Source organism: Elaeis guineensis, chromosome 8 (genome assembly GCF_000442705.2).
Source record: "Elaeis guineensis isolate ETL-2024a chromosome 8, EG11, whole genome shotgun sequence".
NCBI classification, from domain to species: domain Eukaryota; kingdom Viridiplantae; phylum Streptophyta; class Magnoliopsida; order Arecales; family Arecaceae; genus Elaeis; species Elaeis guineensis.
This window is the reverse complement of record NC_026000.2, coordinates 815398-831953: the sequence shown is the minus strand read 5'-3', so window position 1 is coordinate 831953 and position 16556 is coordinate 815398. Positions and strand designations below refer to the sequence as shown.

At 36.5% G+C, this 16556-nt stretch overlaps 1 protein-coding gene across 1 annotated transcript; it reads right to left on the bottom strand.

Moving 5' to 3' along the window:
- Nucleotides 1-7508: 7508 nt before the first annotated feature.
- On the bottom strand, nt 7509-10900 carry LOC105050954 (cation transporter HKT2;1). Its single transcript, XM_010931180.4, has 3 exons — nt 9511-10900; nt 8784-9008; nt 7509-8031 (listed from the first exon to the last, which is right to left on the bottom strand). The coding sequence occupies exons 1-3, from the start codon at nt 10710-10712 to the stop codon at nt 7827-7829; spliced, it is 1632 nt and encodes a 543-aa protein (XP_010929482.1). The 5' UTR covers nt 10713-10900; the 3' UTR covers nt 7509-7826.
- Between the last annotated feature and the right edge of the window lie 5656 nt (nt 10901-16556).

Sequence of the window (16556 nt, the reverse complement as noted above, 5' to 3'; positions counted from 1 at the left end):
TAAAATATTACCACTTTTAATTTTAACTCATCATAAGATAAAAAAATATATTTCTATGAATCATATGATGACATCCCAATCAATTAAAATTCAAAAATATTTTCTCTTATTCGTACTTTCAAAGGTTGAAGATTTATCATTTTAATCTCATTCTCGAACTTTTGATATTTTAATTCTCGATACAACTTCATCATTAAGTCATTTCATAAAGATCAATATCATCATTGTTGATTGAAATCAATATCACTATTTTTAGTCATCGAAATTTTCTTACTCAAACCCTCAAACTCTTAAATATTCTAATTCTTGAAGCAAATTTTATCATTAAGTCATTCCATAATAAAAATCAATAACTCAAAAATTGATCTAAATCAAAACTATATTTTTCTTATAATCAAAATCAATGTATCTTTTCTAAGTAAGTATATCAATTTTCTTTATCTAAACATTAGCAACTCTTAATTAATCGATTCATTATCAAATTAAATTATAAATAACTTCAATCCATCTTTTGTAGAATAATCGTCAATATCAATAGATAACCTCAATCTTTTCTATTCAGTCAGAGAAATAATAATGATCAAAAGAGTCCAAACTTCAAATTTTATTATACCCTAGAGATAATTATTTGAGTATAATAATCTAAGATCAAAATCATTATTCGATAAATGATCTCAAATTCTTTCTAAATAATAGAGAATTGTAAAATTCAATTTTAGGATAGAAAAAAAATTATCTCTAAATATTCTAAATCTAAAATCAAAAATCAAAGGTCCACTCATCCTAGAATTAGGATGCTAACTATTTTTGTAGCACAGTAAGTGAAAACATCACTTTTAAAAATCACATTAGGATATCTAAAATAATTTAAAATTTTAAAATATTATTCTTTCTAATATCAATAAATTTTTCGTATCAAACCATATAATCTATCATAATTCTTTAACTCAAAAGGTCAACATTCCTGACTTACTCAAAATAATCCAAATTACCATGCTTCCGCTGCGCACTCTGATCTAACAATCAAAATTTCTTAGCTTTACCATAAAAAATTTTGATCAAATTATTCTTTACCTTATCAATAGAAAAGACCTAAAATTTCAAATTTCAATTGAAGTCAAAGATTAACTTTCGATTCTTATTCATACTTTTACTGATGTACAATAATCTTGATTAACCCTTGAGTCCAATATCATATTTAAACCATCATACGGATTTACTATAATCAATATGAATCAAATCTTAATTCTCATATCAATTCAATTTGATAATTTTCAAATCAAAATCTTTATAAGTCAAGTCAATGAAAAAAAATCCTTCGATGCTCCACCAAATTTAGACATAATCAGAATATATATGGATTTCAAATCATTAATATATTTTTTTTCTAAAATTTCTATCATCAGGATCTTCAATATCTATCAAATATCCTTTCATAATAATCATACAAGCTTCAAAAAAATCAAATCTCCATTTAATAGTAGATTCAATTAGGGACCTCATTAACAAAAGCAAAGGAACTCCATATCAATTCTTAAATCTAAAATTTCTAAATTGTAAATTCACATGGATCCCTTAATCTAAAATAAATATAAATCAGATCTTTTATCTTAATCTAAAGATATCAATTTTTCATTAACAACCTCAACAATAATATCAGAAAATCTCTTGATCAACTTAGATACGAAATCTTTAAATTGAAATTTCATACACATCATGTAGTCTCCAAGAGACATAATAAGATCCATTATCTAGATCTAAGGATGATGATTAAAGATTTCAGTACGATGAATATTCTACAACCTCATAATCGATTTCATCAATAAGAAATAGGTTTCTTTGTGATATCCTCAAATATGCATTTATCCTAATATGCCACTTTATATATAATCCACATATCAAGTTCACTTTCGATAAATATTCCAATCAAGCATCATAAGAGACTTTCTTAGTTCATTCTGAAACAATATTTTATCTTCAAATCTTTATCTTGTCAATAATAGTCAACTTCTCAACTAGAAGTAATATCATAATATTATTCTCACATCGAATTTGAACTTACGATTCACTTGAATAACCAATGATCAATTAATAACCATAATGCATAATAAAATTTTATGTCAATCCTTTTGTGATTACTTTCGATCAAAATCAACTAATCATATCATGATCTATAGATTATCCATCATATTTCAGACTCCATATGTCATAATCTCTTACGATCCTTTTATACACAATCTTAATGTTAAATCAAAAATTATAAAGATTTCTCCCACTACAATCATCAAAGATCTATACCATAATGTCCCTGGTGTCTATCCACTTACATCCATTCTATATCTGATTCTATGTTTCATAATTCATTCACTTATGCTCTGATACCACTATAATTGTCACGCCCCCGATCCAAGATTGTGAATCGAGGGTCATGGCAACCGCCGTATACTCATAGAAAACTCTTCCCATAAGCATGCAAGGCATCTTATCATACTATCCTAAAACAACAGCGGAATAATTAGGCAATAATTTAAATCCAAAATATAACGATCTAAATTTTTTTCTTTAATGTCTCAATAAATTCAACAACAATTCAAAGGCTTTACATCAAATTCAATAAGTCTTTCAACCGAAAATAAAAGTATGAAGATTCTGCTTCTGATCACTCTTCCATTCATATCTTATATCATCTTAATTCCTCAACATCTGTAAAAACAGTAAAATAGGAGGTAATGAGCTAGACAGCCCAGTAAGCAATGATCACTTTCAACAGATTTCATCAGGCATTTAAGTAAATAATCATTTATAGAAAATAAGCATATAGAGTTCATCAATTCAAAATCAATTTCAATTATGCAATATAATTCATGCCAAATTCATTTCTTTTTCGAAAATTCAAGTTTCTTTCGAGATTTCAATTTCTTTTGTTCTTCAATTCTCTTCGTCAACCATGAACTATAACCATATTTTCCCTGTGGCAGGGTCATAATACCGCGTATCTGCTTGCGGTAGGTTGCGAATCATCTGGCAGCCATGTCCTTTGGAACCGCTGGTCTCGCTGGCGGTTTATCGCTGATCTCTCTGACGACATATCGCTGGTCTCACTGGCGACATAAATCCTCAGGACAATCAATTGCCAACGTATATGCCCCTATTGGCGGGGTCCTTTACATAGTCAGGTTGTCAATTCATAATGTTTCTTATATCATAATTCTTCATAAATCATATTTCATATTCTAATTTCGATAATAAAACATATAATCATGTAATATCGAAATCAATCAATATAATGCATCATGAAATCAATATGTTCAATCATGCTTTATCATAACATTTCAAATAAGATATTTTTATAGCAAAATACCATTCATCCAATTCATGCATCGTTTCACAAATCATGTCAGAAAAATATATTATAATTTATCGATAAATCTAGAAAAAATGAAACATTACTTACTTCGAACGCATTCCAATAAATCCACATAATTCTATAAATTTTCTTTTCAAAAATTCTGTTCGTAGATCATATTGCGATATCCCATGGTCAAACATCCACAATCCTATACAGAATCAATTTCAATAATTAGAAAGAATACGAATACCATATTTCAACGATTTAGATTGGGTCCGATCATCTAATTTCATCTAATCAAAATCTAATTAGGACCTAAACGATCCAAAGTTTGACTATCAGATCAAATCGGATAAAAAGTGATAGACCGAGGTTTCTTCATTGATTTCATAAAATCAAATAGAGAGAGAAAATCAGAGGAGAGAGAATTCATGAGGTACAATTCGAATTGATCAGGGGACACAATCCAACATTACGATTGGTCCAATATCTCGATTGGTAAAATCAACATAATCAAATCAAGTCATGGCTAGATCGAAATCATGGATGATCAAATCTAAAGATTCATGGTCTGATTAAGGTGGATGCCAGTACGCTGTCTGATAATCATGGATCAGGGTTCTTCATTAGAATCAGATCAGGACTATTAAAAAAAATTTCTTCATTCACTAACTTTTTAGAGAGAGAATCAATCAAGAGAGAGAATATTTTAGAGAGAAAAAATTCTAGAGAGAGAAAACTCATTTTGAATTCTTCAGACAATATGATTCAATAAATTCAATCGATCAGATTAAATCATGCTGAAATTATCATGTGGATAATTTAATAAAATCATAAGAAATAAAATCTAAAAATATCTGATCTGATCAAAATGGATGTCGGTGTACCGTCCGACGATCACAGATCAAAAATCCATCACAAGGATCATTTAAATTCATCATCATTCTTCTCAAAATTCTAGAAATCTTAGGAGAGAGAAATAATCTAGAGGAAGGATTCTAGAGAGAGAAAGTTCCATTCTAGAGAGAGAAAATGCTAGTTCAGGCTGAAAGGAGAGAGGAAAGATAGAGAAATTCTCTTTCTCATATTTTATTATTTATATTATTATTTATTAATTAATTTAATAATTTTTTTTCTCTCTCTCTTTTTTTCACGAAAGAGAGAGGAGAAAATCTTATTTATTATTATTATATTATTATTATTTTATTTTTCTTCTTCTCTTTTTCGTTCTTTTTTTTTCCTTTTTCTTTTCTTTTTCTTTTCTTTTCCTTCTTTTTCTTTTCTTTTCTTTTCTTTTCTTTTCCTCCTTCTTCTTTTCTTCTTCTTTTCCCGTGCTTCCTTTGGTCGAAACAGGGGATCTTTAATCCCCTCATTGGTTGGCCGACCGACGGCGCAGCCGACGTGGGACGGCCGTCGACAGGAGGGGAGGCGATCCGGCAGCAAGAGGGGGACCAAACCGGTGGTCGGCAGTGACCACCGACGACGGAAAAATGGCAAAAGAAAGATTTCTTCCGTAACAAAATCTGGCGACTCCGGTCGCCGGCGATCGTGCACATCGGCACGGAAAGGAAGGGGGAGAAGAGAGGAAGGGGAGGAGGCTTACCTCCGTCGCCGGCGAAGCTTTTCCGACGAGCAATTGGACGGGCACAGGGACGGTCTTCTACGAAAATTTTCCGGCGATTGCTGCCGATTGGGCTTAGAATCCTCGGTGGAAGGAAGAGAGGAGGGATCTCCTCCTTAAATAGAGCCGGAGGGAGCTCGTCTCCGACTCCGATTGGGAGCCGGCGAGAGGAGGAAGAAGACTCCCTTCGGGAGTCTTCTCCCCTATTTTCCTGTCTTTTTTTTTTTTTTTTGGGCTTTGTTACATGGGCTGGGATTCTCACTCGGGTTGGGCCATCACACAGCCCATGATCAGCTCCACGCACGAATACTTGCATGGGCTAGCCTATCATGGTGTTGACTAATATTGACAAGAAAAGTCGTAACTGAGACGTTCCATTGCGGAGGTGAAGTCAACTCTTACCAAATTAATGGAAATGGAGACGAGCGGTTGGATGGTGTTGATTGTAACCCACATTGCTTCCGAAGAAGAAGATCTGTTCAAGGATAATATGCAATGGTCGAATGCGTACGTCTCATTCTACCGTTCGTTTCAACTAGGTAGGTTCCTGTCACTCTATCCAGCGTTGTGTGGACTCGCGCACAAAATCTTTCTGACGACAAGAAGAAGCAGAAGAGAGAAACAAAGGGAGGTGTGGAATGAAGGAGACTGTATTTGGATCTCTTCTTGACCACCGTTGGCTCTGGCATGCACTTTGGACTCGGCCGAGCCAGGCCAACATCGGATTCAAAGGTTCCATGCCAATAAAATCTTCTGGTGGGGATTTGGCATAGAATTTTGCTTTCATCAGATTCGGATCGGAAAAACCACACCTACATGCATGCACTCATACACGTAAATGCTTCTCCAAAGAAACAAATAATAATAATAATAAATATAGGATATTCAGCTGGGTGGGACCGCCAGAGTGGATGATGACCCAGCTTATAAAACCTAGCTTGGGCTCAGGTATCGGCTCGTCGTGAAGAAAAATGATCACGGCCTGGCATGATGTTTAGGCAACTGTCGAGCGGGCCCGCCCGGATTTTGCCTCCTAAGGCCGAAAGTAGGCCTGGCCCTGGGCTATGTGCCGTCCCATCGTCATGAACAAACCTGCGTAAGAAGCTTGATCATTGCAGATTTACATCCTCTTCCAATCTGTCTTATCCCCTTCCAATCTAGGAAAAAGAATTGAGTGCAATAAGTGAGAGAACTTAAATACATCCTCTTCCAATCTGTCTTATCCCCCTCCAACCTTCTCATTATCGTCCCAATATAGCAATTTAATTCTCCCTTTTTTAATCCAAAGGAGGATAAGGTGCATGGTGCAACCAACCAACCACGTACCAAAAGAAAAATTACCGATTAAAACGGTTCTATCACGTGAACTTTGGAATATTCAATAAAATATCACTACATCATTCAATAACGTTAAAAAAATTCTAGCAAAAATTAGATTAGAAACGGCTAACAATGGTTGATTGTGTACTTTATTTTCATTCACACTTTCCAATCAAGTGGAAGGTTTTGAAATTTTGGATCACCGAATGATATTGGATGATCCAAAACCAGCCTTTTAGAACTTTTCTAACAAATAATTTCTCCTATTAAAGCCATTGTAATGTTCTTTTTTACTCAATTAATAGAAAATTTTCAATTATTCTCTTCCCCTTCTCTCTCTCTCTCTCACACACACACAAATACACAAGGGGTTCGATTGTATCTTTGAATGATTCATCTTCTTTTGCGGCATCAACTTTTAGGTTGCATAAGTAGATGGAAAAAAAAAAGGTTGAAGTGTTTTAAAAATTATGAAGGTAGTTGACGTTGCAGGTGGATCATTCTTCAGCAACGTTCTTTTTGGCTAAAGATACAACCCGTATCCAACACACAACATGCACATCCATTGAATTAGAATTTTCTTTTCACTTATTTTCTTAATAATTTAATAATGTTTAATGACGGCATTAGTCTGCCAGCCAGCTAATGCTTATTTCCTTAAAAAAGGGACCCTCATTTAACCAGGGTCCAAGCAAGAGCCTTGTAAGACCACACTAATTCTTTTATGCATTCAAATGATTTGCCCTAATCTGGTTACTTTCAGATTCCCTAGCCAGAGTTTCTTCTGACAAGGGTTTGCCATCTCCATTTTATTAACTTAATCGAGTCATTAGCTGATATTTGAGTTGCCGGCAAGCTTTGCTTTTCATGAGTTGCATTTTCTTGGAAATAGTCTTTCATAATTTCAATTTGGCATTTTTCTACCGTGAAAAATTGACAAGCAACTGTTAATTACATGATGAGAGGTCTCGCTAGATTTTGGTGTGATCCACCATATTCAGCTACAATGTATACATCGTTATATGCATCGATGATCAACATGCATTCAGGCAATCCATCTGTACATATCTAATTTCATTGATATGCTTATGATTTCATGAACTTTGTTGTGAATCTTGCAATTCATTCACATGCTTGGAAACATTACAATGTACAGACACTTTGGACTTCTCTCAGATTTTTTTTTTTTAAAAAAGAAAAAAGAAAAAAGTTGTTGAATTTAGAGGGTAGACCGGTCAATCGATTATGATGTCAGCTGAGTGCACCGGAAAGAGCATCCGTTGCCCTGTTTCTTTAACCTTCCATCTTGGTTGTTCTCTAGTACATTCAATGCAATTGGTGCCATCCGAACACTACTTGGGTGATCGTCCGGGCACTCGCGGATGTACTCTGCACAGTGACTGGGCCTACCAAGAAAAAATATTCTTCTGGTAGAGTTTGCTGGCTTTTCCACAATTCAATACCTCTGGGCCATTCTCTGTGCGGATCTTCTTCGATCGTCTGTGGGAAAGAGGAAATGCATGTGGAGATCATAGCTTAAATTATCCTCCAAGCTTTACCACCTTTCAAGCTGAACTTCTTAAGCCTTCCATAAAGCATGACGAAAGCCAAAATCAGCTTCCCTTCATCACTCCATGCCCCAACAAAACTATATAACTTGTCTTGGCATTTGACATCAGGATGTAGTTGCAGCAATCGTGCACAGCTATAGCCCGTTGAGAGCCCCACAGTTCCATATGCACTGCACCAACAAAACACTGATCCTCCAGTCACAGAGAGATATTTGCATGCGTTTAACATTGGTAAAGATAAATATTTATCTTCGTTCAGGGATCAAATTTTCGCTAGCATTATCTGACTTACATGATATAATATTCACTCAAAAAATTAACATGATTCACTCTTATCTTCCATGTCCCTGTTCAATAGTAGAGCAGTTGTATAGGCCATGCACCTCATGTGGAGTTGTCATTGCCTAATAATCCAAATGGTGGATCAATTAATACTTCTCTAGGATTGTAGCCTAGCTAACGTATAATTTAGTAATTATATTTTCCATCAAATTGAACTGCAAATCTAGGCTTATTTCTAGGGATCACTTGGCCCGAAAATTCTCAAATGATTGTAAATTTCAGGTATATCTGTTCAATCAACGAAACCTAAGCAGGACGCAGGCATTCATCAGCCAATTAATAGTAAGTGCAAAATGATGTACTGACATAAAAGTAAATCTAAAGTCCATCACCATACATTAATTATGACACTTCAACTTGAAGGGCTATGTATTCTATGATCTGATTAACCAATGCATGCAATCCAGGGTATCACCATATATAGTAACTGTTTATCTTTATATTTTCTAAAAAAAAAAAAAAAAATCCGTTCCTCTTTCTAGCGAACAGATCATCTTTTTTGTTCATCTTCCTCGTTCAGGTCATTATTATGTGACCGATCAAAATGTTGTTCATAGTAAGAGATCGAGTACGCCCTGACCTCATCACTTCGAAGGTTATGTTCAAAGCGGAGAAGTTGAGTGGATCGCTGGATAGATTCCTTCTCTCAATGATGCAGATGGCAATGATGAAGATGACGATGTAGGATAGAGGTGATAATATTATGTTGTCCACTAACCGTCTTCTTCGATTGTTTTTCTTATTTCCCGCGGAGCTTGTATCATCCTCTTGAACGGGTAAAAATGTTGTGGAAGATGGAAGGTACCTGTGAAACAAATGGCAGGTGCAACTAACCCGTCAGTCAGAAATCATCCATGCTCTTGACATGTACTCCATGATTAGCATTTATGAAGTTATGATATTGTATATAGCAATTTACTACTTGATCCATAGTTTACATCCCACAAAAAAAAAAAAAAAAAAAAAAAGAAAGAAATCAATATTTTAGCCTAGCTAGCGTGCAAGAGAGATGGGGAAGAGTGTGTCCGACGGATTTTGGATACATCATTTGTAATAATAGTTTTGGGCAGTATAAAAAGTTCACATATATCATTAGGTACCGCAAAGTACGTAATATATGTTTAAGCTAGGTTAAACTAAGATATCTTTTGTGTTTAACTGTAAACCATCAGAGAATTCTTAAACAAATATTCTTTAACAAAAAAAGAATAACGAAAGAGCAGAAGGTATCCTCATCAAAACAAAGAGTAGATAGTATAGAATATAAAACAAGAAAAAGGAGAATATATATCAAGGGAGAAACTGACATCATAACGATGAAGAACACCAGAACTGCTGGAGAGACGAGGGAGACATCGATGGAGTTTTCACCGGCATGCCTGGTATTCACTGCCATAAATAATGCATTGATGATTTTCTGATAAGAATTCAATCCATCGAATACCGACGAATTCCAGTCGAGGGAGCAAAAAAGCACAACCATGGTTGCTGTAAATGAAAGAACAGTGAGAGACAAGAAAGCAGTTCGCAATAAGTTAGGAAGCAAATGACGGAAGCCGATCTCTCTTGAATAATTCTTCAACAGATACTCGAATTCTGCAGCTCCAGTGCACCTCCTCAAGGCCCATATCACCAATCTGAGGAACAGAGGAAACAGCGTATTGCCGGCGAGAATTTGAGGAATTATTAGTAGTAGGAGACCTGGGTTCACTTTGAAGATCGCCATGTTCTCGTTTGTCGGTATGAAGCCCGCATTCGCAAATGAAGAAACGGTAGTAGACAAGGAGAAGAGGAAAACATTAATCCCCTTTCTCTTTAACACATCCCATGCGCTTGTAACAGAAGCTATGTAGGATAAAATCGATAGAGAGCCGGTGACATGAATCAGAAGAAGATAAAACCACAACACATGACCCAAATATCGTACGGAACGAAGCCTCAAATCCTTGCCATCACTCAGAGAAGTTTCCGAACATATAATTGTAGGACCCACCTCGACGCAATCGATGGCATTTGAAGGATCCATAGGGTTGAGTTCAGGCACGACTGGATCAACTCTATTATGAGCAGTGTCTGGATTAATGCCGCCATACCCATCATCTTTAATTCTCAGCAGAAGGCCGATCAGGCTAACGAATATCTCCCCTCCTAAGAACATGAGAAGGGTGAGGACGACGATTTGAGAACTTGAGAAATTCTCCATCTCGACGCTCCCAAGACTTGCGAGCGTCACTGCAGATGTGGACATGAATAACATGTCGACGTAGCTAGGACTGAAGGCAGGGTTACTTGGCTTGAGTTTCATCATGATCAGAGAACCCAGCATGGCAAGAGAAACAAAATAAGAAAGCTGAATCCAGAAGGGGCTCAGATGGAAGACGATGATTTTATGCCCATATCTACTCACAAGAGCCATCTTTTTATGCATATGTCCACTTACACGAGCAAAAATATGTGCGAACCCATTGGCGAAGTTTTGGAGGAGTTGAGTGAGAGAGATAGCCGCCATCTCCTCACTGAGAAAAGCTAGCGCCCAGGGAGCTGAAGCTTGTTGTGGAGGGAGACCGGTGCTTGTTGTAATGGGACCATAGGAGTTACTGGCCTATTAATAGAGAGCCGTGAGAAACATGTGTATACACGAAGGTTTTGATTTAAATGTGATCGATCGGCTGGGGCAGGCCTGCTCGATCAATTTTTCTGTAAAATGGTAGACTACTGACTGAATTGTAATCTTTGAAACCTATCCTGAATATGGAAGATTCTAGGAAGGTGTTTTGTTTTAGGACCAATCAGCTTTAGGGCAACTAAGGGCGAGATCCTGATGTACTAAAGGTGTCAAAATTTGGAAGTAATTGAATTCATTATTTCTGTTTACATAGTTTAGAGAAGTAGTTTGACGATTTTTAGCTTGCTGTGGTACAAGGCATATATAATTAGCAGTAACGGATGATCAAAAAACTCTTTCAGATCCATGATTTAGAAGAGTCAACGTTCCAACCATAGGTGACCAATGTGCTGGTCCATGGGATCGAGAAATTAAAAATTTTAAAAAAATTACATACATATCTCTCTGCATCTTTCTATCAATCTCAAAAAAATTTTACTATAGTGCTCTAAAAAATATTTTAATTTTTTTATTATTTATTTATTTTTAATCATCAAATTAAATATTAATTATTTGAATTCTAAAAATATTTGAATTTGAATTCCAAACGGAACGAACAGCTGCTGACGTAAGGCATTCAATAATTGATGGAGCTTCTGAGCCGACCACATACACCCAATCTTGTCATCCAAAATTGAAGGTTTTGTCTTACTTTTTTTTTTTTTTTATCTTTCTTTTTTTTTTTATTTAGTAAATAGGCTACTTTCCTCCTTAGAAAGTCTACTTTTTTTTTTTTTTTTTTTTTTCCCTTCTTATTCTTTTGATGTAAAGGGACAGGACATGTTCATTGTATTGGGTGGGAAGTCTCTCGCACTCAAACCAAAGATATTGGTAAATTCTGATCCTGACCGGTCCAAAGATCGGCCACCGACCTATATATTAGTCACTGATCTACATATCGACCATCGACTCGCATCATCAAACAGTCTTCATATATTGGATATTGATACAGACTTCGGACGTTGATCTCAGAAAACTGATCCTCATATTGGCTCCTGACTCATGCATCTGCAATTGATCCCTATCTCCAATAATACGTATGGTAAACTACTGATCCAGCTCCTTTCTACTCTGATTTTGACCGTCACTTTTAGAAAAATTGATAGAAAGCTCTCCCTTCAAGTCACACAACCGCTAGAAATAGCTAACCATAGGCTGGATAAGACAACCACAACCATATAATCTTAAGAAATCAGATCAAAAATATCATGACGGTGTGTTCGAAAGAGTCGAAATGTCCTTCAATTCTTTTTTTCTTATGATTCTCACCTTGATTTATAAATATAAGTAACTTGTGGACTCTCAAGATATGTAATTTTTTCTCTTTTTATGTGCTCTTTTTCACCTGTTCTACCAATTCTTGATTTGAATGTCAGAAGATTCCATCGGAGCCCATCCTGATTAGAAATTTGTTACGTAGATCCAGCAACCGTCTTCCCGCCAATCTAATCAAAGCTCAGAATCGGCAGCAACATTTATATTGCGAGCCGACCCTTTATATTGTGGACACGCACGCACACAAGGGAGCCAAAGACCCAAGGATGTTGTTTCACTAAAAATTAATGGCTGAGAATGATGTGAGGCTATCGGATTGCCTACTTGTAACGGGTCAACCCTTAGGTTTGGTAATTGGTATTCAGGACAATCCCACCGCAACTGTTAGATATAAGTTTGAGGCGGTACGGAGTGCATATATTTGTCCTTTTGGTTGGCAAGCCGAGAAATACCGAACTTTTCGATTAAAAAATAAAAAAACTAGTAAGGCACGATTTTTCTGTTCCGCTCTCCATCATGGAGGCCGACATTCATCCATCTGTCATGTAAGACACCAATCGTGATTCGTGGACAAGGATGAAGGACTCGAGCCTTCTTGGTCAGCAAAGGACCGGAGCCTAGCCGCCCATGTTCTCAATCTCTTTAAGAGTCAAAAGTTTGGAATAAAAAAATGCAATAGATAATAGCTCAACTGAATCAGGACGGCGATTGAAGCCTCTGGAAGGCTACACCAAAAAAGTTACGATCTGAAATCAAAATTGAAATGAGTGATTTTTTTTCTAACTATTTGGTTGAAATGAGTCTTATTCTGATTTTGATTGTGGAGCAGAATGAAAATTGTCCGATCCCTCTAAAATTGAATCTCTACTTTCTTCTAAAGATTTAACTTTTCATTTTTATTTCGATTTCGATTCTAAATATGAATCAAATGTTTTAAGAGATTTAGTTATTTCAATTTTGATTTTAATTATGAATCAAGTATCCTCCAAAATCTTATTGGAGCTGTGTCCTATTCAATAATGCGATATATTTTAATTGTAAGCGCTGACTTTTTTTTAAAAAAAATAAAACCAATAATGTGTATTATTCAAAGGCTGCTATATGCATTTTTTAGGTGCAACGTGTCCAGAGGCTGAACTCGCGTGAAGTCCCGTTCGAAATGCTACCTTGGATTCATGAAGTGACGAGTTTAGGTGAAGCATTCTTCCAATTATTGGTTTGTTTTACCCTTTTGTCGGGTTGCGTAGGTAAGTTTGTTTTACCCCTTGCCACTATGTTACCTTTTCGAAATTTTAAAAACTTTGTTCTAACAGCTCCATCCTTTAATCTAAATAAAAATAAATTTAAATTTTGTTACAAAATATCTTCTTACCTATCCCCTCATCTCTATACTTGGGTCGCACCGTCATTTTTAAAGTAACTTTTTTTTTTTTTGCTATCAAAGCATTTCTTGAAGAGCCAACAGGGAACATGGTTTTTTCTTGAAAACCCAATAAAATAAGAAAATTCAATGCAACGTTCCAGAATTTTTTTTATAAAAGATTTTTTTTCATAATCTTTCATGTAACCAAATATGTTATCATAATAAAAGTTTTCACTTTAAAAATCAGTTTAGATGTTTGCTCCTCCATTCGGTAGTAGGATATGCCGTGTGAAGGATCATGACCGCCTACCTGACATGCCACGTGGATCTTTGGCATGAAATTTCTCGTCGCTCAACCATTTCCGTATCAATTATTACATCCTCCCTGCACGGTACAATGACTATCACGAAGATGAAGAATTATTAAGTGGATTACATCCTGGAATGAAATGCACCTATCTATTAATTTTAAGTTTTTGCTACGGTGCTTCAAAATTTTTTTTAATTATTTTATTATTATTTTTTTTTATTTATTTATTTAAAAATAAAAAATATTAATTTATTTATTCGCAATCAATTTTAATCGATCGTATGCATAATTGGTGCGATAAATAACTCAAACTTCATATGCAATTTGGAAAGCAAAAAATTGATCGGATGTTTTGAAAGTCGCACCCTTTCTCTTCTTTTCTTCTTCCTCCATTCCGATAAACCACTATCTCTTTTCGTCAATGGTCGGCATATAGCAGCAGGGAGGCGATTGGCGGGTCTGGGCGCTCGAGATGGAGGAGGGGCGACGAGCTCAAACACCAGAGGAGGAGGAAAAAGGAGGCGGCGGGCTCGATTGGCAATAGTGGGGCTGCAAGAAGACGAGTGGCGGAGGTAAAGGAGGAAGGAGGGCGTCGAGCTCGAGCAGCAAGTACGAGACTGCAGGAAGGTGAGTGGCAAAAGCAGATGAGGTAGGGGGCGGCGGTGGGCTACGAGAAGACGAGCGGCGAAGGCGGAGGAGGAAGAGGGCCGCAGGCCTGAGTAGCAATGGTGGGGCTGCAGAAAATTGAACGATAGAACTGGAGGAGGAAGGGGGCGGCAATCTGAGCGACAGTGGTGTAGCTGTGGGAAGGCTGGTGGTGGAGATGGAAGATGAAGGGAGCAGCAAGTCTGAGCAACGAAAGGAGAAAAGTGATGGCCGTGGGAGGCAAGTAGCGGTAGGACGGAGAGCGGCAAGTTCGATCGGCGGGGGGAGACAGGTAGAAGAAGGCGGGCAATGGAGGAGGAAAGAGGATAAACAAGCAGCAGCAATGAGAAGACGAGCGACGATGGGGTGGCGAGCGGTGGGGGGAGACGAGCAATGGCGAGGAGGAGCTACGAAGGAGAGAATGATGAAGAATCAAAAAATAATAAAATATTATTTTTATAAAAAATAATAATAAAATATTTAAAAAATTAGATGTGTAATATCTTAAATATTTTTTATAATAAAATATTATTTATAGATTGTCATAACAAAATCCATAATTTTATCCTTGAGTGAAATAATTTTACTCAGATTATTTTTATCCTAAATTCATCGTGGATCCAATCCCCCTAATAGGAGGGGCATCAAGAAGTGAACCCGTCCCCGGCCACCACGAATTCCAAATAGAACGAAAGTTGCGGACCATTAGATCCGGCATATAGTGGCGTGCAGGAGTCAGTGCACTTAGCTTGTCCTTTTTGTCATCCTTTGGCTAGCCCGTGAGCAACACGACATTTTTTTTTTTTTTAATACTAATTTCAACTGAACTAGGCTATTGCCAACGAAGTGCGGCGATCTCAACTCAAGGATCGTTCTTCTTAATAAAATACCGTATGTTTTCTCTTAAAACGAAACGTGTCGACAGAGATCATGTTTGCAGCCTCCCCAGAGTCAGATTTGCCCTGCCAATTAATTGAGTATTAGCTCAAGTGAATCAAGATTGGTTAAAGATTTTGAATGGCTACAATCCATTTTCAGTTGGGACCTTCCATGAGGTTAACCATTAATGAATTATTTATTTCTTCTTCCGAAGAAAAATTGTATACGGGTGACACGGCTCCTCTAGTAATATATTCTTTATGTAACTTATGGATGCTCAATTGTGTCAATAATGCAGCATATTAATTGCGACGGCAGACTTTGCTTGTGTCAAGGCCAATAATGACCATTGTTTAGAGGTAGGTATGCTCTCGAGCTCAATTATGTATACATAATTTTATAGTTCACGGCATAACACTTGAGGTTGATTTAGAGGAATCTTTCATGTCAAGGTTTGTTCTTTTCCTTTAGATGCCACCTGCCAGGCTCGAATCCAGTATAGGAGGCGAGTGCTAGCTTGGTTAGGCTTTATTGGTTGGGGTAACTTCCTTGCTTATGAGCGCATGATTGAAATGAAGCCTTCCTCATTTTGCTAGTCAAAAAATTTAGTTTGAATTCGCTTCTGTTGGCAAGCCTGGCTTCCAACCGCCCAATGCGGTTGACTTTTTTTTCTAAATTAATCCTATGTATTTTCTGAAAAGACATAACCAGTATAGGAGGTATATTTATCGAGGATTATTCAATATTTTATGCAAATGATGGTGTTAGGGGTGGATATATTTGTCTTCAAATACGATCAATGATTTGCAAAATTATGGACGCATGCATTGCACCAATTGGGGAATCAGTAGGTGAGGCATTTCCTTTGGATTACTTCCACAGTTGGGCTCTTGATAACCTCTCCATATTTCAATCAACATGAAGTATCTTGAAATCAATATAGCCAAGATTGGGCGGATTATAGTTGCACACATTTACGGTCTGTTTGGAATTCTAGTAGGATTGTACTAGATTTTGCTATTGGATTTCTGGTGTGAGCAGTCTATCTGGACAGAGCCCGTATAAATACATACCCTCTCAACCCAAGTCTCGTGGGAGGAAAAAATGACATCCATCTACCTTTAGTTTCTTCCTGTAGTCCAACATACCCAAGAATTGAATTTTGGTTAAGATTATGACAGGCTTATAGGTCCGACTCCTCAAACAAATCAAATCC